At 41.6% G+C, this 24,536-nt stretch overlaps 1 protein-coding gene across 1 annotated transcript in view; it reads left to right on the plus strand.

The window, feature by feature from the left end:
- LOC145415114 (uncharacterized) overlaps positions 1–24,536 on the plus strand; it is a 109,896-nt gene that overhangs the window by 75,032 nt on the left and 10,328 nt on the right. Inside the window, exons 11-18 of the mRNA XM_080284531.1 lie at positions 1,494–1,636; positions 1,959–2,019; positions 12,391–12,633; positions 15,329–15,630; positions 19,354–19,603; positions 21,118–21,366; positions 21,858–21,970; positions 22,967–23,108. Of these exons, the coding sequence (XP_080140657.1) occupies positions 1,494–1,636; positions 1,959–2,019; positions 12,391–12,633; positions 15,329–15,630; positions 19,354–19,603; positions 21,118–21,366; positions 21,858–21,970; positions 22,967–23,108 (1,503 nt within the window). The remainder of the gene's footprint in view (positions 1–1,493; positions 1,637–1,958; positions 2,020–12,390; positions 12,634–15,328; positions 15,631–19,353; positions 19,604–21,117; positions 21,367–21,857; positions 21,971–22,966; positions 23,109–24,536) is intronic.

Here is a 24,536-nt window from a genome sequence, read left to right on the forward strand (position 1 = left end):
TCCTTCTGCCTACGGGTGACTTTACACTCCCTCTTCTGTCTTTCATTCCTTCATTCTTTCCTCTTTCTTTTGCCTGTGGGTGACTCTACACTGAGTGACAAGCCAAATGGTTTCCGGTACACCAGAAAACCATTTACTACGCTGGGTGATAACCATATAACCAAATTTTGGCACCTGGTGGTTTAGTGGGTAATTATTGTGCTCCAATCGGATTGAGCCAGTGAAGGTTTATATCCAAGAGGTGGTTGGGGTTTATTGCTCACGTAATGCCACTCAGATGAGTGAGGTTGGTCACTCTCATCTTAAATGTCAGGAGCAACTGCCTAGCCCCAGTCTCGTATGCTCCTCATGGGGCAATGTAGGATTGGATGATGGATGGATGGATGGACTGCTTTAGTGTGATCTCTCCTTGTTCATAGTCATTTCCCTTCATTTCTTTAGTAGTTCCTTTGTACTTAAGAGTTTGAAGTTGTTGTCTTGTGGTTTCCCACCTTATTTTTAGAGACTGCATCGTTTACTCCTCTCATGAAGTTTTCATTCATTTGCTCTTTGATGATATTTATTTCATCCATCAGCTACAAGTATTTAATCCAAATTAACAAGCAAAATCCTGTTGCCTTCATCCTCAATATTGTAAGGTATGGCTGTTTCCTTTGGATTGGCTTTTCCCTCTCTCTAATGAGATCAGGTATTACCTGTTACCATTCTGTGGTCACTTCCTGCGCTTACGAATACTCTGTTCAGTGCAGTTACATTTGCCTCTCTACCAGCATGTGGTTTGTCAACGAGGATGAAATGCATGTCACTTCTTGTGTCACCATTAGGTTCCTTCCAAGTCCACTTCCTACTTTCTGTTGAAAGGACATGTTTATCATCACACTAAGACTGTTCCTTCCAGCAGATTCCACTAGCATACCCAGAGAAGTAGATGGACAAAAAATGAGCACAGTACTGTACAGAATTTAAACATAGTATAGTATAGGTAATTCATACGGTGTGGTTTAGAAGATTATAATGAGGTGTTTTAGACATAGTGGAATGCATACTGTGACAGGAGGCATGAATTCAAAGGGGTTCTGAGGCCTTCAGTATGCTTCTGGCAGTTGGCATATACATGAATGCCAAATACTTTTAGGACCTTCCTGCCATACTGGCAGAATAGAATGTAGATTTTAACTTTTTTTTTTTTTTTTTTTTTTTTTTTCCAGGCTTCCGTGACTCACTGTCAGTTGAATAAGATCATGTGGCATTAGTCTGAATAGAAAACAATAGTTGTCTTAATCATGAGAGGATTAATGGTGACAGTAGTAAAACTGAGGCTCCTGTGAGTCCTCCTCAAGTGAATAAAATAATCTTTTGTTGGCCCAGATAATGTGCTAGAGTTAGCGCAACCTGAGGATGGTTAATACTGTTATACTTGTTGTATTTGTGCATGTGATATGTAACTATACAGATGGGATTAGGGTAATAACTGTAGTCTGTAATGTCACCAGGCATTGAACCAGGCAGTAGTGTGACCTTGTCTTCTGGGGGTCACATCACCTCCCTGCCCTCCTTTCCTCAGGGTGCCACTTCTCCATCACAAGGACCTCACACCATCACCCCACCACACCTCATGACACACCAGACCATACAGGTAAAGTATAAAGAAATCATTGTCATCATTATCTTCATCATCGTTATCGTCATCATTGTAATCGTCATTGTCACTCAGTTTATTAGTAAAATAGGGAAGTAGAATTCAGTAGTTGGAAAACTAAAACATATTAGTAGAACTAAAAGCAGATGGCCTGGATGATGGATTAATAACTGTGTGGCCCATTTCACTAAGCATGCTGTTTCATAGTTCTACTCTTGTGATTTCTCTTTGTTTGTATCTTAATAAAATTGTCTAGCATTGGCTGAAATAGAAAGATAGAGTTGTCTTGATTATGAAATGTTTAATTTTATGTTCCCAGGTACGGCCAAGTACAGGAGGGACGCCAGGCAAAGCAGCAATACAGATCCGTCAAGAAGGCAGTAAGGAAATGTTGATATTTGGTTGCCAGATTTTTGGCAGCTGATGTAGCTGCTCATTGCATATAATTCATATTTTTATAGATTTCATTGTAAGTTTTGAATTATTAATGCAATAATTCTTAATTATATTAATCCCATCATTCCCAGTTGTACAAACATCGCTCACCTCCCTTCCCATCCCCCACAAGAGGGATGGTGGATTGCAGAAGGCCAGCTGCAACCACAGTCCACCAGGTTCATGTGCAAGTGAGCCTAAGACTACAACAGTAACAATAAAATAACAGCAGCAACCCTTTCATTTCATTGGCAAAATAAAATAATCTGAAGTTAATTACATCAGAATAAGAAAGATGTTCTCTGGTTGAATGAGTTTATTGAGAATGTTTCTAACCCCATTAGCCCTGGGACATTTTTATTCAGCTGAATAAAGTCTATCCATCAGTCTAACATCCAATCCTTCTTTGCTTCAGTCAGGAGCGTAGGGGCCCAGGGTTAGGCTTATCAGTCCTGACAATGGTGCTGAAACCGATGTGATTTGCCGAACTGATATTTCGCCAATATTTGTATTTTCTTCGATAGCAGACCAATACCAATATCTAGCTCAGTTGGTAGAGAGTTGGCCTGCAGTCCTAACGGACCTGGGTTCAAATCCCGCTGGGGCAGGGAACAGTTTAAGGATTTGAATTCAGTAAAAGCAGACTTTACTCATTTACCAGAAGACCCGCCGACATGTCATAAAAATACCCCCGCTAATACCAATACACTAGTCCTGCATGAGACAGTCCTAGCATGTATTCAGTATGGACGGTGGGTGTTAGCGCCGAGGTGGTGACATGTAGAGGTGTACGGTACGTAGGAGGACTACTGGGCCTTGAAAACAGGCTGTGAAGCCTATGCTCAGAGTCGGTCACATTAAAAAAAAAAAAATCTAGTGCTGATATCGGGATACCAGATATGGACGGAAGAAACATTAAAGTGACTTTTATGGAAGATTTCATTCAATGGTTTGCCAGATTCTGTGTGAAAGAATGGTGTTACCTTGACACTTTTGCACCTTGTCTTACTGAAAACTGCAGTACTAAAGTTTCATTATAATAAGTGAGTAGCTGGGCAAGCAGCAAAGAAAAGAGAGAAAAGGACTGAAGGCCAAAAGCAGCGAGCTGAAAGCAAAGTATTCCTTATACTGGCGATGTGTAAGTGCTGTGGCAGTGTGGGCTTTTGTACATAAGTAATGTACACATGCTATTGAATAAACACGAACTGCCTGCATCCACTAGTTTTTATTATATTATATTGTCATAATATTTACATTAACCCTTCTATCTGTGGCCAAAATAAAGTTTTTTAATGCATCTAAATTTAATAAGACAGAAGGCAGTTGATGGGGCCAATAAGTGGAGAGTAACTCTTGAGACGAGGAGATGAACAACATTTGGCAGTTCATAAAAGCTCAGTTCCACAGTGAAACAATCGCTATGTGATAAAAAAACGTTACATATAGATCTTGCCTATGCTTCTTCATTACTGCGCTATACATACAAGGTTTGCTGTTTGGTAGTTGTGTGTGTAGTGTGTAGGCCATCTGTATACAGTAGTCCCTCATTTATCCGGACGCTCAGTATCCAGACGTGTTCATTATCCGGATGCTGGACCTTGGCTCTATTAGCTCCTACGTGCCGGTTGACATGTATAGCCATCATGATTTTGGGCGTGGAGCAATGCTGGTTGACTTATATAGCTGCAAGCGTCTTCCCACCACCCTTTGACCTTTAACTTATCCTTACCCAACGATGGGGTGACCTGGAGACGTGGGGATACTTTCATTTGAAAGAGGAAGAGTTGGTGAGTCTTTTTTATCTTTAATTTTTTCTCTAACTGTTATAGTTTGGCAAATATTAGGGTTTGAAGTAAGGGTATTTTTTTTTCCATCAGGATGTCCCCCGTAGGGAAAAGCATGTGACGTCAGAAAACCCCCGGCTTGTAGAGGTTAAACCATTATCAGAATTTACTTGCTGTCATCCTGATGTAAAAGTCCCCAAGAACTTCGGCTGGCCAACCGACATGTTTAAACATTTGGTATCATGGCCGCTGGGCTCGAGCCGTGAGCGGGAAGTTGGCCATAACCCACAACCAGAGCCAAAATGTCTGTCTGCCCCTGCACTGAATGTTCAGTGTCACGCACTCATCCTATCACTCCCAACAAACCTCCAGCACTGGAGTAATACGACTGTAACCCGGAAGCAGTGTCAAAATGTCAGTACAAATCCCCACTGAATGTCCAATATCGCGTGGCCTACGGGCTAAGTCTTTCCCAACTGCCACCACCATCAAACACAGACCACAAGCCATGAGTACATGTTTGGCGACAGCGGCCATCTGCCTCTCTACCAAACGTCGAAAATCCCCTGGTCACGGTGAGTTGTCTGTCCCCATGGCTGCTCAGCATCTAACAGACTGCAAGCCATGAGTAAATGTATGTTAAAAGCGCCTGTCCGCCCATTGACAGAAGGGGGAGAATCCTGCCCACAGCCTCACTTCTCCCTCCCTCCTGTTCCTCCTCCATGCCCTCCTGACTCCTCCCTCACTCCCTTAGTCCCTACCCTGCTCCATGGTGATGGCACTAACTCGTGAGTTTTCAAAGTTTTTTGTAATTCATTCAACTACTATTGGTCATATTGAAAGTCCGAAGTGATCATGAAATTCTGCTTCTAAACATGTGCTCAACTCTTGGAAGGTGCTGACAAAATTTTGCACCAGGATGTTGGGAAGATATATGAAGGTACTGGCCCATAATTTTCAACACATTCTTGGGGGGGCTAGACAAAATATATATACCTCCTTACTACAAACTTAAAATCAAATCAAAACGCTTAAGTTTGCTGACCATCCGGTATTTTTCAGTTTGATTCTTCCTGAAAGTTGATGCTTAATGAGACATGTATGTTTAGTGATGAAGTTGAGTGTTTAAATAGAAGGCTTCACTTTCTGCCGATCTGAAATTTCATCGCAAACTGTGACTAAGTTTAATAATTCAGCAGTTCCACATTTTTATTGCACTATGCTGCACCCTTATCAAGATTGTTCCTACATGCCTGCGGTAGGATTCAGGTTGAAATATATCGCCCTGCCTTTATTCTTTTAGAAATGATAAGATAAAAAATGATCAGTTTGGAAATGATGAGATAATAAAAAATGATCAGTTTGGATCAAATTTGGAAATATTCTATCAGACACACATAGAATTGTTTGAATTTTCAACAAAACTACTCCGTGTTTTTCTTCCTTTTTATTTTCAAGTTCAGCCTTATAAGCCCAACGTTGTTTTCTTTCATATTAAAGGTCAGTCATCCTCTATAACATAACATGTATTCCACACACACACACACACACACACACACACACACACACACACACACACACACACACACACACACACACACACACACACACACACACACACACATTTGCATTCCATCATAAAAACCCTGTTCTTAAAATGTATAGATTCCAACATACAATATGCACAAAATATAAACATTTATTCAGCTTGTCAGACACGAGCAAACATGGCCTTTCTTCTCTCCATCCTGTCAATATATTCGTTCAGAACCTCCTTCAGATCAAGACTGTCAAGTCTCCCTGAATGAACACTCATTATGTGGTTTAGCTGGTTGTGGGTCATTGTGCTCCTTAAACAAGTCTCTCAATCTGTAGATAGAGTTATGATGACAAAACACAGAAATATAAACACATTAGAGAAAATAAACCCACAGGCCGGAAGGCAACAGGGAGCTTTTGACAATGCTTGGCAAATGAAAAGAACAGAATTGCCACATAACATAAACATTGAAAAGCATCATAACACTGCCACGGAGTGTCTGAGATAGTTGTGCCAACAAGATTTATGATAATGTTTGACATATAGCTTCATGCTTTACTTAAAAATTTGATCAGTTTCATGAGTTGTTATTGAACCCTCAATCTTAGTTGAAATTTTTACAAATTAATATACAGAACAGAAAACACTGGGGGGGCTATAGCCCCCCTAGCCCCCTAGAAATTATGGCCCTGGGGTACGTTTTACTCCTGAACACTTTATTCTTGCTACATTTCTGTACCTTTGCTTAAAAGTTTTATATGTTTTTATTAGCTTGTCTTATAGTATAAACACCAGCGAAGATGATGGTACACCATGTATACCAATATAACCAATTTCTGGATGCATATTTGGCCGTGGAATTTTTGTTGACCCCCGGGAGCAATCATTTGTCACAGACAACAGATTTTCAAACCATCGTCAGTTTTTATTGTGGATATTTGTTGTTTATGCATTGTTTTCTTGATGTTTAGCATTAATATGGATAATACTATGTGTGTTTTGATGTCTCAGTATGGCAGAATGATCGGAAAACAGAGCCAAAATTAGGAGGGATACTGTACATAGAGTAGTGTTTAGGTCGGGTGTTTTTTGGGTTTTCATTTTTTTTTTTTAATGGTTTTATGGTGTTTAGCATTAATATGGATAATCCTGTGTGTGTTTTGATGTCTCAATATGGCAGAATGACCGGAAAACAGTGCCAAAATTAGGAGGGGTGCTGTACATACAGTAGTGTATAGGTCAGGTGTTTTTTGGTTTTCGGTGTTTTTTTTTTTTTTTTTATGGTTTTCTCGGTGTTTAGCATTACTTTGGATATTCCTATGTGTGTTTTGATGTCTAAGTATAACTTATTGATTTGAAAACAGTGCCAAAATTGCTGTAGCAGGGGTACTGTATATACAGTACAGTAGTGTATAGGTCGGGTGATTTTTGGTTTTCAGTTTTTTTTTCATGGTTTTCTTGGTCTTTAGCATTACTTTGGATATTCCTATGTGTGTTTTGATGTCTAAATATGGCAGATTGACCTGAAAACAGTGCCAAAATTAGGAGGGGTACTGTACATACATGGGTGTATAGGTAGGGTGTGTATTGGTTTTCAGTGTGTGTGTGTGTGTGTGTGTGTGTGTGTGTGTGTCTTTTTTTCTTCATGGTTTTCTTCATGTTGAAAATTATTTTTGGTAATCCTGTGTATGTTTTGATGTCAAAATGTGGCAAAATGACCGGCATACACTGCCAAAATAAGGAAGAGTACTGTACACAAAGTAGTGTGCAGGTAGGATGTTTTTAGTGGTAGGTGGGGACGCTCCCCATCCACTCACCCGATGTAGTGCTGCTCTCGGGTGTCTGCCCTTCCCTCTCCTCCATCTTTCTTTCCTTCCATCCTCATCTGTGTATCTTTCTTTCTTTCTTTTTTTTTCTTTCATTTTTTTTTAATGTATGGAAGCAGGAACCAAAGGCAAGAAGCCGGCAAGATTGTTCCCTCCAAGAAAAAAATAAATAAATAAAAATAACAGAGAGCTAAATTCAAGATACATTCATTTCGAGATGCTTGGACACACTGTGTTTGAAAGACTGGAGGCTATAGGCAGTAGGAAAAACAGACAAAGGAAGACAATTTCAGAGTCGACCTGTAGCATACATGAAGGACTGGGAGTAACAAATCTTGCATTAGAGAGTTGGACGGGAAAGAGAAGAGAGTTTGTTGCTAGATGTTTGCTTTGCACCCTCTGTAGTGGTGGAGGGATGTAAGCACAGAGTTCAGAGGAACATTGATCATTAAAGTAGCAATAGAAAAGAGATAAAAATACAACAGTGTGGTAAAGAGATAAAGGTTGAAGGTAGCCAGTAAGAGGAGAAGAGATGATGAGAATAAAAGCCTTTGACAGCATCTTGTTGAAAAGAGCTGTATGGGAGCCTATCCACACAGGAGAGTTTTACTCTGCAAAGGTGTGAATAAAACCCATGTATATAGTCAGTCACAGTGTACGGATAAGCACACCTAATCTCTTGGAAGCAGTTTTACGAGATAGGTAATATGATCTTTCAGAAAATTAGAGGATACTGCTGTGGAAGATTTTGATGGGTTAAAAGATGTAAGAACTGAGTTTTTGATGCATTAAAAACATTTGCTTCTGGAATGCTCTCCAGGGCACAAAACAATGAAGGATCATCTCATCATTCTGGCCTGTGCCAATGTTGATGGCTCATTGTCTACAACCAACTATAGTAGGTAATAGCAAGTGACCCAGGTCAATGAAGGACATCATAGCCAGCTGCCTGCTGAGTACCATGATAACAAGTTTGCCTGGTTTACCCCGGATATCGTTCATGACTTGTTCCATTACAGCTTTGACTTATGAGACAGTGCCAAAAAAGATATAGTTTTAGTCCTGACATGAAGGCAGCACTGCTGTTGGACAACTCACCAGCCCATCTTTCCTCTGCCAAACTGTGGAGCAAGGATGGAGGAATCAAAGCTTCCTTCCTGCCAGCCAGTACCACAAGCCTTATCCAGCCAGTGGACCAGGGAGTTACAGAGAGTGCCCTGAGGCACTACAGAAACCTCCACCATCACCGGTGCCTCTTTGTGACTGAGGATGAGATCAACCTGGAGTTCAGTGAGGACACCAGAAACAAGAAAACCCTGCACAATTTCAAGAAATATATCATCAAGGATGCCATCTTCAACCGGGCAGAGACATGGAAGAAGTGTCCCTTGCCACGCTCAAGAATGGGTGGTGGGTGGTGCAAACTCCTCGGAACCCCCAAGTCTTTAGCACCACTACTTGCTTTATGGTGGCCACTGAGGATGACAGAAATGTTGGCAACTGCAAGGCAGGGTGATCTTGCTGAAGAGGTGCTGCAAGAGTGGCTGGATGAGGATGCTGGTGTTCCTGGCTACCATCACCTGACGGAGGAGGAGATTGTTGGTGAACTGCAGCAAGACAAGATGCCAACAAAGGAGGAAGAAGAGGAGGAGGCACCTAGACTGTCTCTGGCTACAGCCATTGATGCAGCAGACACCATCATCACCATGACAGACAAAGTTGGAGCCTCTGGCTCAGCAAAATGAGATCATGTGGCTCAGCAGGTTGAAACTAACGCAACTGCAGCAGCCAAGGAAGATCCAGGCTAAGATCTCCCTGTTTTTCAAGCCTGTTCCATCTCCTGCTGCCAAGAGGTTCCACACATTCAGAGACATTCAGTGTATTTGTAGCTTCAACTTCCTCAGCCAGCCGTCACATAGCCTTTGAATCCAGCAGTACACCCTCCAGGACCCCAACCTTCAGCACTTTAGGACTTTAAATACCAGATGTGACACCAGAGCCACCAGAAACCATTTTTGTCAACAGTGACAGTGAATGACAGTTAACTTTGTCAACAGCATACAAGAAGAGTGGGAGTATGAGCATTGTACTTACAGGTACAGTGTACAGTACATGAGTTTCCTGCTCATTTTACCCCATCCTGGCCAAAAATTGCTCTCTCCCCATCATGATTGCAGAGTTGTTATAACAGATTATGATTCTGTACTTGTCATGAAGAAGTGCTATGCCAAGGCTGTGAAATTATGGGCCAAGTTAGCGTAAAATTGGTTTAGTTTTCATTTTTAGTGCAAGAATATGCTAGTTTATCTAATTATTTTCTAATGTGTGCTTGAGCCCTACTTCAAGCGGAGGGATCATCAGATATAACGGATTATCAGCTTTGTCAGATCAGGCTTCCCTGCAGTTAGTCCATTATAGCAAGGGTCTGCTGTAAATACTGATACTTGTACTAAAGAAATTTACTGTTCTTTGGTGACATTAGTTTATATTTCTATTTCTTGTAACATTTTGCAGTTCATGGCTGCCAAGTTAAGGTTAAGCTTGTAAAGAATTTTGTATTTCTTTATTATTTAATTAATAATTGAGTATTGTACGTACAGAAAACAGAGACTGATGTTCCAGTCAAGAAGACTGATATAGCAAAGTCAGCAGCTGTGTGGTACAGTACATCCCCCTAGTATGTGCCTATATGAGTGGCAGAGGACGTCGCGTACTAGGAATTCGCGTACTGTGAATACATAAACTTATGGGAAAAATTACATATGGGTGGCACCCCCCTTCATGGGCAACCCTTGAGACGCCTTTCAGACCTAAGTATTGTACTATACAGGGAAACTATCTAAGACATATTACCTAAGATAAAGTAAACGTACAAGATCATGGCTTTACTAGGTAAATCATTGGTGGTAGGTGGTGGCGACAATCATCCACTCACTTGATGTAGTGCTGCCTACTTCTTCCTTATCCTTTATCATTCTTTTTCTGTGCCTGCCCTCCTCTCTTCCTATATCTCCTATCTTTCCTGTCACTTCTTATTGCTCTTCTTTCCTTTACAGGTGGCTTTGCATTGAGTGACATGCCAAATGGTTTCCTGCAAGCCAAGAAACCATTTACAACGATGGGTGGTAACCATATAACCAATGCATATGTGCTCCTACGTGTCAACAAGTGAGTTGGTGGAGGGTTAGTGCCCCTCCCCATAAAACCAATAAATCAAATGGCCACCCCTTACGGGATTATGGTGTCTGGTTAATAGATAGATAGATAGATAGACCTTTACCTGTTTTTTTTTCTTGGGGGGGCAATGTTGCATACTTGGGGTAACCCCGGATTTGGGCCACTCTTCGCTGCCCGTCTCGCTTACAAGGAGTGCAATTCGCGTACTAATAAAAAATACACTAAGAAAGAAAAAAAAAATAGGTCCTCGCGTACAAGGGGGATCGCGTACTCAAAACTCGTGTACTGTGGGGATGTACTGTAATTCTGTTCTGAGATCAATACTACATGGATGAAAACTGTATGCATCAGAAAAGTAATATCCAGTCCTGTTTCCTCTTTTTCCTCTGACAGAGTCCCACTTAACCCTCTTCCTGTACCTCCCCCCAGTCATCAAACCGCTGGTGAAAATTCTCTAAATAGGTAGCTTACATTTACTAAGAATGAGATGTCTGAACTTATATTGATATCATAATGGTGACAACATTGCTCTTATACCATTACTCTCCTGTACCACAACAGAATGCTGTTGTACTATTTAGTACTACAGTATGTGACTTACTGCTAGAGTATCCCCCTTACTAGGTGATCCAGAACATCAAAATGCTTTTCCACATATTCTGATGCCACCCTGCTAACTCCAGCCTCCATATTATTTAGTTATTTACTTTATTTATATTTTTTTTTTACAGAGTTGATTTTCTGAAAAATGTTAAATCATTATGTTAAAAGTTTATATTCATTTGTTTTTTCATCAGTCAGAATTTTTTCATTCATTCATTCATCATCCAATCCTACATTGCCCCATGAGGTGTGTAGGAGCCCGGGGCTAGGCAAGTTGGTCCTGACATTTAAGATGAGAGTGACCGGCCTCACTCATTCCTGAGTGGCATTATGTGACCAGTAAACCCCAACTGCTCCATGGATATAAACCTTCACCAGCTGAATCCTATTGGAGCGCCGTAATTACCCACTAAACCACCAGGCGCCAAAATCTGGTTATATGGTTACCACCCAGCATAGTAAATGGTTCCCTGGTGTACAGGAAACCGTTTGGCTTGTCACTCAGTGTTGAGTCACCCACAGGCAGAATGAAGAGGAAAGAATGAAGGAAAGAAAGACAGAAGAGGCAGTGTAAAGTCACCCGTTGGCAGAAGGTCGAGGAAAGAATGAAGGAAAAAAAGACAGAAGAGGATGGAAGGAAAGAAGGATGGAGGAGAGGAAAGGGCAGACCCCTGAGAGCAGCACTATATCAAGTGAGTGGATGGTGAGTGCCCCCACCTACCACTTCAGTAAAATGAGTGTATGCTACTGGAAATATTACAGGGATATAGGGGCTATGGATGTTAAAGTGGATATTGTTGACTATGGAGATGGAGATGCCATCTGGTGAAAGGACCTACACATGTTAGCATGATCAGTGTTTGTAAACATAATCATGTCAAGTTTGCATAATTATGACTTTGCTGTATTCTTTTTTTCAATCTTTTCCATATAACTCTCACTGTGTCTTCTAATAATCAGAGTAAAAACAAGATTGAGCATACAAGTAAGTTATTTCTTTAAAATCTTTTCTAACTTTATCCTCTTGATTTTGATGATGCATTTTGTAGGTTACTCATGCTACACCCAGATGATTATTATTCAGCTGAGGGTAAACTTTTGAGGGCTAAAAACATCAGCTATTTTCCATCCATCCATCATCCAATCCTTTATTGCCCCATGGGGAGCATAGGAGTCTGGGGCAAGGCAGGTTGGTCCTGACATTTAAGATGAGAGTGAAGTATCAGATATGATTTACTGTAAATCCTTTCACAATTAGAAATCTTTGTGAAGTTTTGCAAAGTCATCTGGTGGTAGCTTGAATAAAATGTAAAATGTGTTATGGGATTGAAGGGATTTAGAGTAGTTAGCATGCTCCACACTAGTGCTGTACTTTCCCCTTCTCAGGTGCAGGTGCTAAGATCATCACACACACAGTGGGTGGCAGCGTAGGTGGGCTTGGCAGTGGTGGAACTAGCTTGGGCAGCAGCAACAGCAGCAGTAGTTTGGGCATGGGTCCTCCTAGCAATTGTGGGCGAGCAGTTGGGCGTCCAGCTGCCACCACCTCACCGCAGGCCTCTGCTGCTCCACTCTTTGTCACCAACCCCAGTTCCATCACTGTTGTCACGCGCACAGTTGCTGCTGGGCAGGGTACGACAACCTCTTCACAGTGCTTCCTTCCTTGTGCTGTTCCTATGCATATCTGTCTCATTGTGTTTAGTTACAGTTGTTCTTATAACACACTGTTGTTTCTGCATCTACATTTGTTGCAGAATAGCTGCACAGCCTAATGTTTTATGAACCCTTTCAATACAGTGATGTCTTCATATTTCAATCTTGCGACTTAGGGTTTTATGCAGCTTAGGAGAGAGTTTCTGAGCTAGAGTTATTAGATATAGCTTTCATTAACCGTTTTACTAAAAGAGGCCTTCCCAAGCTGATCAGAAGATCTAAATATAGCAAGAAAAAACTACTTGTATCATTGTACATTTCTGAAGGGGGGTGTCAAAAAAAAAAATTTCATTCATGGTATTGCCTCTGCCAGTGTACCAGTCTTAACTTCGTGTGAGACACTGGTGACTACTCTCAGATATTCTGAGCCCTTAATTTTTTTTTTTTTTCTTTTTTTACCACCGTCGCTCTTTTCGATAAGGGCTAAGGCATTGCCCCTCGGTAGAGAGGACTTTGGTTTTTGGAGTATGTAGCACATAATGACCAGATGTGCTTCCTGATGTCTACCAATGACCCTTGAGTGGACTCGAGACTCCATCCCTTTGGTCAGAGTGCTCCAACCCACTGATCCACAGCTGCTACAGTCAGCTTGACAGTGTGCTGTCCCACAGTTGGCAGGCACTTGGTTTGGTTCTCATAGCTTCCGTATTTAGTTCTACCACCACAGCATGTACCATGGACAAATAAGGCATAATCTGGCAATGCATGGATGTATTTCCCACAGCACAGGCTATGTGACCACTAAGGCTTACTGGTGTGGGGTGATAGTGTAGTCTGAGTGATGCTGTGGGGTGATGAACCAGGTGATGATGGAAGATGTTGTCTGGCAGATGATGTGGTTTGAATGATGGTGTGGTTTGGGTGGTGGTGTGGTTTGCTGCCACACTTCAGGTTATATATGGTGTGCTTGTCATTGTGTTTATCAGTGTTTGGTACCTTTAAGGCCAGTTTGAGGTGGTCAGGATAAGCTTAGGAGGATCATGAGAAATGACTCTGGAGAGGATCCTGACTTTAAGCAAATTTTTCTGTGGCTCAGTATCTCTCACAGCACAGATTCTCATAACACTGTTCAAGTTACTGATTAATTACTTTGTAGATGAGCTGACTGTATCTGGATCCTTGTACAGAACTAATGATCAGGTTCAGTGTTATAAAGTGAAGAAAATATCAAAGATTGTTTCATATGAAAGAATCTATGGAAATTATCAAATGTTTTCAAATTGCTGTGATGAATCATTGAAGACTGTGTACTTGAATCTTTATGAAATATGTACTGCTGTGGCGAGAGCACCCACCATCCACTCACTCGATGTAGTGCTGCTCTTGGGTGACTACCCTTTCCTTTCTTCCTTCCTTCTTTCCTTCCTTCCTCATCTGTCTTTTTTTCCGTCCTCATCTGTCTTTCTTTCCTTCCTCATCTGTCTTTCTTGCCTTCATTCTTTCCTCTTCCATCTGTGTGTGGGTGACTCTGCACTGAGTGACACTGGGTGATAACTGTGTACCCAAATTATGATTCCTGGTGGTTTAGTGGGTAATTAAGGTGCTCCAATCAGATTGAGCCGGTGCAGGTTTACATGTAAGGGATGGATGGGGTTGCTCACATTATGCCACTCAGGGATGAGTGAGGCTTGTCACTCTCACCTTAAATGCCAGGACCAGCTTGCCTAGCCCCGGGCTCCTACGCTCGTCCTAGGGCAGCACATGATTGGTTGATGATGATGTACCATATTTCAGTAAATTTTACAGCTTTCCCTCCAAATTTTGTGATTTTCTAGTTTGCATAGTCTTGTACATAGTTACAAGGTTTTACCATTTTCATATGCACTGGATAAGATTCAAGGATTCAAGAATTTAACACACCAGAAGAATCCCACCTCTCCCTTGCATATCCTGTCAGCTAATGTCCCACCTCCTTGACACACTGTCACCCAAAAAAAAAAAGGGGGGGGGGGGAGGCAAACAGTAACACCCAGGTTACCCTCAGTTAAAAGTTTTTGAAATGCACAACATCTAGCTAACAGTATTTCATTATAATTAAGCCAATAAAATAAATTCATGTTCTAACAGCCAGTGGTGAGAAAGGCTAACAATTGGCACATCTTATTCAGTCATTTTATGTTTGGACAAATAAACAGAAGTAGAAAATTAAGGTGAATTTGGTAGTAGCAGATGACAGCTGTAAAGGGTAACTGGATATTGTAGGCTTACGCATGACTTCCACCAAGTATTTCGTGATTTCCCATGTGTAAATTCCTGTTGCATTTTCATAACTCACAGTTTGCCTTCTTACATACTTCACCGTCATCTTGAAGCCCCTTATTACATTCACCTTTATCAGTATTATTCCATAAGTTCTCATTACATGTCAGGGATGTGTTCCAAAATATTGCAACTTTTTGCATGTAATAGGTACTACAAAATGGGACTAATTGGCATATATGCTTTGTAAATAGCAATGGACCTTTAATTTACTATTTTTCTGCAACATCCTGTGGGCATAATATCAGAAAAGAAAACTAAAAATGGTGACATATGATGAGAGCCTACTGTATGCCACTTTATGCGGGCTCATTCAGAGTCAAGCACTGTTCATTTAATTTCCACGTCCCTCCAGGTACAGGTCCTCGTGTAGTGACAGTCAACACCATAAATGCTCCCAAGTCATCATCAGCTAGTGGAAATGTAGCTTCTGGTGGAGTATCCTTGCCTCGATCAGCTTCTGCTCCAGCCACTGTTGTGTCAGTAGGACCTAAAACTATCCAGACTGTGAGAGTGACACCACAGGGGCCAGTTGGGTTGCGTCCTGTCCTTGGAGGAGCTGGAGGCGGAGGCAGCAGCAAATCCAATGTGATAGTGGTTCACAAAGGTGCCCCACCCCCACCTGGCACTCGTCCTGTTACCATCCAGGGCATCAGGGTCAGTTAGCTTTTGTTTTCTGTGTGTGTATTTACCTAGTTTTACCTACCTGCATTTACCTAGTTGTGATATACTGGAAATGAGCTACACTCGTGGGGTCCTGTTTCCATGTCTCAGCCAGTCAAACTTTGTTTTATACTTATATAAGTTTTTAGACTGGATGATCTCTTTGTCCAGGCAATTCCACAGGTCAGTTCATATGTATGGAAAACTGTTTCTTGATATTCTTCAAGCAACTTGCCCTTCTCAATTTCCTTCCGTGTCCTCTTGTCACTCTCCCATTCCATACAATCAAATCTTCTTTGTCAGTTTTGTCTTTTCCCATCATGACCCTGAACACTGCAATCATGTCACCCCTCTCACTTCTTTCTTCTAAGGAAGGGAGACCCAGCAGGCAATTCCACAGGTCAGTTCATATGTATGGAAAACTATTTCTTGATATTCTTCAAGCAACTTGCCCTTCTCAATTTCCTTCCGTGTCCTCTTGTCACTCTCCCATTCCATACAATCAAATCTTCTTTGTCAGTTTTGTCTTTTCCCATCATGACCCTGAACACTGCAATCATGTCACCCCTCTCACTTCTTTCTTCTAAGGAAGGGAGACCCAGCTTTTCTAGTATTTCCTGGCACGACATATCTGTCAGACTGGGAACCATCTTGGTTGCTGCTCTTTGTATTCTCTTGATCTTTCTTTTTATGTGAGGACCACACCACTGCAGCTTATTCTGACCTGGGGTGGATCAGAGCCACTGTCAATTGTTTCATCATCTCGTCCATGTATTGAAATGCCGCTCTTATTTTTGTCAAGAGCTTATATGTCTCTCTGACAATCTTGTGAATGTTTTTTTCAGTTAGCAAATTATCCTGGGCCAACACTCTTAGGCCCTTCTCTTCTCCTGCATTTTTGATTGGTTCCATTCCCATTGAGTAGTTCAGTGATGGCCTCTTAGTACTTTTACTCATTTCCAATATTTTGCATTTTTTTTGCAGTGAATTTCATTTCTCACACCCGGCTCCAATCATAAATCCTGTACGGATCTTCATGCTGCATTTTACAATCCTCTTCAACTTTTACTCTCCTCATGATCTTTGCATCATGTGCAAACAGACTGTGTGTGTGTGTGTGTGTGTGTGTGTGTGTGTGTACACATGCATGAGAGAGGAAGAGAGAATATTAGAAGTACATTCACCAAAAAATATCTGAACACTGCAAGCACCATGGATTGTGAGACATGCTTCCAAAGAATCCAAACATTGTTCCTCTTATGTGTATCTCCATCAGTAATGGTTTTTGCACCATACAACAGTGTAAAAAACAAATTGCATCACTCTGCAGTCAGGCATACCACCCAGTCCGAGATAAGAGGCCATGGTTTGCTCATTTTCACTTGGATCTTACCCAGGTGTTTAGGTAGTTTTTAGTGAGAGTATACAATGAATTTATTGCAAACAGTGTATTCATTGAGAAAGATGAAACTGGGGTGCTGAGCATTAGGGTGCTTCTCAAGACACTGTCAGATTTCCCAGAAGATATCTTGAAATATATATGGAAGCTCAACATTCAAAATGTATTTTTTCAGGTGAGTGCGGGTACAGTAGGCTCACCCAGTGCGCGTTATCACAGTGCGCGAATCGCATTGTGCGCGTGACCAAAAATCATAATGAAAAACCTTGAATGCGCGAGTTTATCCCACAAAACACGAGGTAGAGGCAAGAAGTGGCTTAAAAACGCCATTTTCCATCAGTACGCGACCCCCCACACACACACACACACACACACACAACGTGCCAATAGTGACCTAGAGGCTCATGGGGAAGGTGCTCAAGAGGAGTCTACAATAAGATATCCTCAATAACAGCTTCAATAATAACGTTTTCGGCAATAACAGTAAGTTAGAATAAATACCCAGTTTCTATAATAATGATGTTTATTTCGTGAATACCAAGTTGTAATACTGCCAATAAGTCCATAACAAGATGAGGAATGAAACAAACAAGCAAGAAGAGACGAAGGAAATTGCCGAAAATGTGAGCAGTAGCGAGGAGGAGAGGGAGGATCCTCCTCTCACCACTTCCCCTGACTTGCCCACCGCCGTCCTCCACTGCCCCACCTGACTCACCAGCCGCCTCCCTCTCCACCTTCACAGCCCCACCTGACTCACCTGCTTCACCTGGCGTACCTGCAACCCCCACCATAATAACTGTTGCTGCATTCTGGAAGAAATGTAACATTCAACAGGCCGTAAATTTCTACGTCAAAGCCTGGAATAATACAACATTGGCAACCGTTAAACAAGCATGGTGCGGCCAGGGTGGTGGCGGGGGCACTGTAAGTGCGTTGCCGCGCCTCAGAACTCATGTTGTTTAAGTCCATCAGGCCTGTTGTCTACTGTTGTTAAGGTGACTGCCCATATTTTTGTTATTTGCAGCTATATCTGCGGTACAGTGTCTGAAAAATTTGACCTTTTTTATGTCTCTAAGGGCCAAAAAATGTCCAGGTATGAGGGGGTATACCGCCCATATGTAATTATTCCCATAAGATTATGTATTCTCAGTACGCGAATTGCCAGTGTGCGAGGTTGTGGACCGCCCAATCTCTCGCGCACTGTGCGAGCCTACTGTACTTGCATCCATGTATGTGCATTCATACATGGCTCCGTACATCTGCATTATCTTAATATACTAAAATCTATGAAATATCTACAGTTCATCTCATATTTTTATAGGTTGCCAGTAATTTAGCATTAACCCTTTAAATGCAAAGAGGTAATATATTAGTTACACTCTCCCAGGCTGGCCCTAGGGTCATTTTCCGACTTTTGAAAATCAATAGCTTTGTTTTATAGAACTGAAGATAAAAGTCTGTTGTGCCTGCCATTGCAGTTCTAAACCCCCTAAACCCATCCAATGGTTCATTACAATTCATCTAAGAATTCTTGAAATCACAGCTTCTTCTTGGTAAAATATAGACAAAATGGAGATGAAATTATGGACAATGGTACTGTATATCATTATTTTTGCCATCCAAATGCTGTATATGTTGCTAAAATGATTCCAGATGAATAGACTACAATAATGTATCATGAATGAATTCAGTGCATAACATGTGTCATTTGTAAATATTCATCCATCCCTCATCCAATCCCATGTTGCCCCATAGAGGAGCATGGGAACCCAGGGCTAGGCAAGTTGGTCCTGACATTTAAGTTGTATATATATATATATATATATATATATATATATATATATATATATATATATACTTTTGGGAATTTGATGTTTATTTTGTTTATGGAAACATGTAGTTGTAAATATAGTTTGGATTGTATACTAAGCATGGGAATAGAGGTGTATGTTTCTATTTCTGGGCCATTTCGAGATTAAAAGGCATACATTTGGATGTGGTTGAAGAGCATGATATACAGTTACTGACAGGCTGAAAGCTTGTCATGCCCCAAGCACATGATTTACTGATAGGGTGAGGGCTTGGGATAGTTGAGAGGGTTCATGTAAACATGCCTGACACCATCATTCCCCTCCTAAAATGTTTTGCATTTTTTTATATGTGCTGCTGTATATTGACGTCAAAGGCAGTGGCACTGAATGGTGTTAGTTGATGCCGTTGGCTTATTAGGAGTTAATTATACATAGCTCCTTTACATTATATTTTATTTTTCAGTCTTGTCCTTATTTTTTCTCTTTCCTTAAAACTACCTTCCTCAGGATGTTTCAACCAAAATTACCATAGGGAAGTCCATGGGAAGTAGCTCAGCCACAGCAGTTGTACAGAAGCCCTTGACTACACCTGCCTCTATCTCTCGTGGCCCCATCACCACCACTATCACACCAGCAACTGTAGCGCAGGCAATTCCAACCACATCTCAGGGAGGCAGTGTCATTGTAGTGGACCTCAGCCCAGAGAGATCAAATATAAATACGAGTGGTGCATTGGCTGACATCTTACAAGGAGCAGGTGTGTACAATATTGTTTGAGATTTTAGAGGAAAGACTTTATAGAATAATATAATATAATAAATTTGAAGATACTAGGTTGACATAATTACAGTACGAGGGGCATTCAAAAAGTTTTGGCAACTGGGTAATAAAAGCAAAATTAATAGAGATACACATTTATTGAAGTTCACACTCCTTCAACATACTCTCCTCAAAGGTTTACACACTTTTAGAGCCGTATCATCCACTTAACAAAGCACTCTGAGTACTCAGAAACAGGTATACTCTTCAGTTCTGAATTTATCCTCCTGGCAAGGTCCTGTTCCCTTCAAAAATGGATCCCAGCAAGTTTTTCTGACAACTTAGGGAATAGCCAAAAGTCACACGGTGCCGTCCTGACCTGGCACCGTGTGACTTTTGGCTATTTCTAGCCCGGGGCTAGGCTGTTGGTCCCGACATTTAAGATGAGTACTGAAATATGGTGTGAATACTGTTGTTCAACAGTGAAAATAACCTCCCTACACCCTATCGCAAAAGTTTGCCTGCACAGTGGAAGAGCTAAGCATATGTCTAGATGCAGAATTTCACGAGCTTTCACTTGGTGATGTTGGAATTCTGATAAGACCAATAGTTTTTGCGTAAATCGCCAAAAATTGTGCGTGCACCCCCCCCCCACGAACTGAAAACTGAGAAAATGCAGACTATTTGAGATTGTTGGCCTTGAAATAACCTATCCCTATGACACACCAAAGACTGACGCACTTCATGGTAAAACATGATTGTTGGTGAATATTTTTGCCCTGAAATACCTAATCGGTATCCCTTCAGCCAACACTGACTAGTGCATCATAGTGCGTCATCGGTTCCTCTTCAGCCTGACACCGTTTTTACTTGTTTCGCGTTATTGTGCGTGAAAGGGTTAACTTCAAGGATCTGGTACCAATTAGTTTGTTATATGGAGGGTTTACCCTACTATAATTGTGACCTCACGCCTTGTATACCACAGGAGTGGGGAAGAGTGTACATGGGCTTCATATTCGCTCAGATTCGTGTCTAGAGAGATCAGATAATCTTTTTCTGGGTCTCATCAGCTTATATGAACATTGGAAATGGGGTCTGGATAATGATGGTGCATACTTGTGCTGTAAAATGTCAAGCATTGAGTCATTAAGCCTGTTAACCCTCCCCTTGGCTGATGAATTAGTTGTCCATTGATCAATGTTGTATTGCAGGCTTGTCAATAGAATTACCACCCAACACTGAGGGTAAACTGTGTATAACTTTAATGACCATCCATTGTATGTAAAAATGATAGGGTTATTTCTATAACTCTTTAGCCTGACTGTTCATATTGTATTGAAGTAGTTTGCTGTAAATGAAAATAATAAGTAATCTCTTCATTGAAGCATGTACTGTATATTTTTGTGCAAAAAATTTCAAGGATTATATGCATCATGCAAGTGAATCAGCTTAAACTCCATAGCTCTTTAGCTTGTGTGGGTTATAATAACCAGAGTATATTACACTTGGCAGCTAACAACAGCATCAGCAACAATAGTGACATGACTACCACCACTACTATCCTCACCACCTCTACCACTGCCTGTAGCACCATATCCACATCAGCTGCTGGCACCCTCACCAAGAACAGTGGTGGCAGTGGCAGTGGGGATGCAGTAGGAGGCAATGGAGGGGAGAGTGAGGGAGAGTGGTTAAACCTGAGACTGGAGGGGGAGGACTCTCCAGCCCACAGTCTACCAGAGGGACAGATGCAAATGCTGGGTAAAATTTCACACATTTGTTGTTGGATTTTATGTTTTAAGGTATATATGTGGATGGAAGCCATGTGAAAAAAAATATGATTTTAAAAATTACTGTATTCCTTATACAGTATGAAGTACAGCAAATTATTACAGTCAGAACTTATCAAACACCCATCAGTATAATACCTTTAATGCAGGGAGTACAGCACATTATTACAGTTAAAACTTATCAAACATCCATTGGTATAATACCTGTAATGCAGTATGCCACTTCCCACCCACAAATATGGAGTTTTAGATGAAACCCACCAACCTGTTTCCCATAATTTCTCACAGAATAAGACAATACTGTACTACAGCTACATATCTTCATAGCAGGTTTTGTGATTAGCACTATATTCTGTTGTTAATCCCTTAATGTACAATCCAGCATTCAAGGTGGAGAAATGGCACTTTTAAGCCAGGTTAACATGGGCAGAGTATAAGCATCACTTTCCACATATTGCACAGAGGAAGCTGTGGAGATCCTTGGGCGAGGAGACAAGGAATCAGCAAGGAACTTACTGCGTCAGGCAGGCATTGAGCTACTGGATTCACCTGGAGATGTGGTGGACCATGCTGGGGTGAGACCTGTTGAGAAATGCTTTTGTTTCTTGTTCTCCCTTGTGTCATCACACACTTCTGTAGGCTCCTTTAGAATTTAATAAATAAAAGTATATATTTCAAGAATGATGAACCTAATGCCTGAATTGGTAGAGGAGAAGTACAACCAGAGTGGCCATAAATAGCATTTTATTTTGTGGGTAGCATTATAACCAGTAAATGGACACTTGGGGGTCCAGCAGGTTAGGGCTTAATACAGTCTTCTTACATACACTGCTCAAGGGTGGGTGACACATGCCTTAAATATCTGGACTAGCCCTGGGGCCCCTATATAGGCTCCTGATGGAGGAAAATAGAATTGGATATGATGGATAAATGGATTTTTGAAAAAAAGGAAAATGGCAGATCGACAGTGTTGTTCAGTAACCCGTCTCTCTGGCTGAGCAGAACCATCAACCGCTTGCAAGCAGTTGCCCCAGCTGGGCCATCCAGAGTAGTGAACTGATGCTTCCTTGTGGCAGACAACAAGGCACAGGGAAGAGTGTGGAGGTTTGGTTCCAGGATGGACTCCACACTTGCATCTGTCCACCCAGTTAATAGAGGCATCATAATAAGCTCCACATCATCCCATTATTTGGGTATATGGTTACCAATCAGTGTTGTAAATGGTTTCGTGAGTTACAGGATACCGTTAGGTTTGTCACTCAGTGTAGATTTACCTGAAGTGGGAAGAACCATAAATGTGACAGGAAAGATGGAAGAAAATATGAAGAGAAGAGGGCAGACACAGAAAAGGAAGATGGAGGTGAAGGATGAAGTAGGCAGCATTACATCGAATGAATGAATGATGGGTGCCTCCACATACCACTGGCAGGTTGATTGAATAACACCAGTGTATCACCTGGGCTGAATCAGCCTGGTTGACAGTAAAGCTTGATAAGTCAGTAGCTGAGTAACTCTCAAGTTTAAACTTTTGTAAAGGCTTTAATAAACTATTGTGTGCAAACTTTTTTCAGCATGAAGGCACATCTATGGCAAGCATAATGGCAGGGTTAGCCAGCCAGCTCCCAGGAACTCCTGGACATCTTGGAGATGGAGCACTGCCTCCTGTTGGAGAACTGGATCCAGCCACAGGACTCTTCTACAACCCTTCCAGCAGTGAGTGTACGCAAGACCCTTTCTACCTTTTGTTGTGGTTTAGTATATTGCCTAATTTTTCATTACATTCTCTTTTTCTTTTCTAGTTTTCTCTCTTTATATGTGTACAGTATAAGCAGCTTGAGATTAACTGTTATTCCCAAGTGGCTTATAAGATAATGTCTAGAGGTGTTGGGTTACTTACTGGTACTGTCATTGAAGGGGTCATTTGAAAGGGAAGTGTTTTGTTTGTTGGTGTTGAGGTTTCATATTGTTATGGGAATGGTGATGATAGGGAGAGCTGGAGCTGCTGTTTCAGTAGCCATCAGGATATCTGGATCATCCTTCTTTGCTTGACCTTTTTCATTTTGACACTAACATGAATGGTAGGCCAGCTTACTCTCCCAGACATGGAGAGTAGGCCAACATACTTTCCCGGACACTTTTCTCTAACTGTCTTATGCAGTATTGTATATGTGCTTCAGTAACACACACAGTGTACCCTAGTATATCACAGGCTTTGACGTCAGCAAGGACGTGCTGGCAGCAAACTTTGCCACTGCTGCCTAGTGGTGGAATTGAGGGGGGGCGTGGCACAGGCTCTGCCAGCACAGTTTTGGAACCGGGATGGGATGGAACACAGATCCGTGCCAGAGGTTACAGGGCATTGTGGTTTCCAGGCTGCAGCTTCTGCTCAATAAACAGAGGCTTGAACCTGGGAGTAGTGCTCCAGGAGGCTGACCTATCAGTGGGTGTATAACGGCGGGGCATTTATAATGCCAAGACGTGCTTGGAGAGTGTGTAGCTGTCCCAACAGGGTTCCCCAAAGCTGCTGCCAAAGCCACTGACCATGGCAGGGGTTGTGGGTCCTAGGTCCCATGGCTGGACTTCAATGGGGTGCTTCTGAAAAACATAGTATAGTAATCCCTCCACTATGCGATGTAATAGAGCCAAAGGCATGTCCTGAAAGTGGTCCCATCCGGAAAGTGGGCCCCTGGCTCCTAGACTTACTTAAGGACCATAACCCAGCCTAACTTTGAAAGCCACCTAAATAACTTCCTATCGGACATGCATAGCACCCATTTAAACCTATTTAAGACCCTATTCATACCAGTAATGGACATGAAGCATGAAATAAATGAAAAGGAAGTGACTGTACCTCAGCCAGGGTACTTACAGCACGTCTGTAGCTGTCTTCTTTAAGGCTTTGACAGTGGTGAAAATGCTCTTGAAGCACGTACAGCAATCCAGTGTTGTGCTGCACTTACAGTAATTCTTTGCGCTGTGAGTTATAATTGTTTAACACTGCACATTGTTAATTGCACCTCACCAGTATCACCCATCAGTTTGCACTCCACAGTTAATCCTTTCCACTCTAAATTCAAATTTCTTAACACTGGACAACACTGGAAATTCCTGTGTGGTCTAGTGGTGAGGTATTGCAGTTTA

Source organism: Coenobita brevimanus, chromosome 101 (genome assembly GCF_032717465.1).
Source record: "Coenobita brevimanus isolate Jiangsu-jjx chromosome 101, ASM3271746v2, whole genome shotgun sequence".
Lineage (NCBI taxonomy): Eukaryota > Metazoa > Arthropoda > Malacostraca > Decapoda > Coenobitidae > Coenobita > Coenobita brevimanus.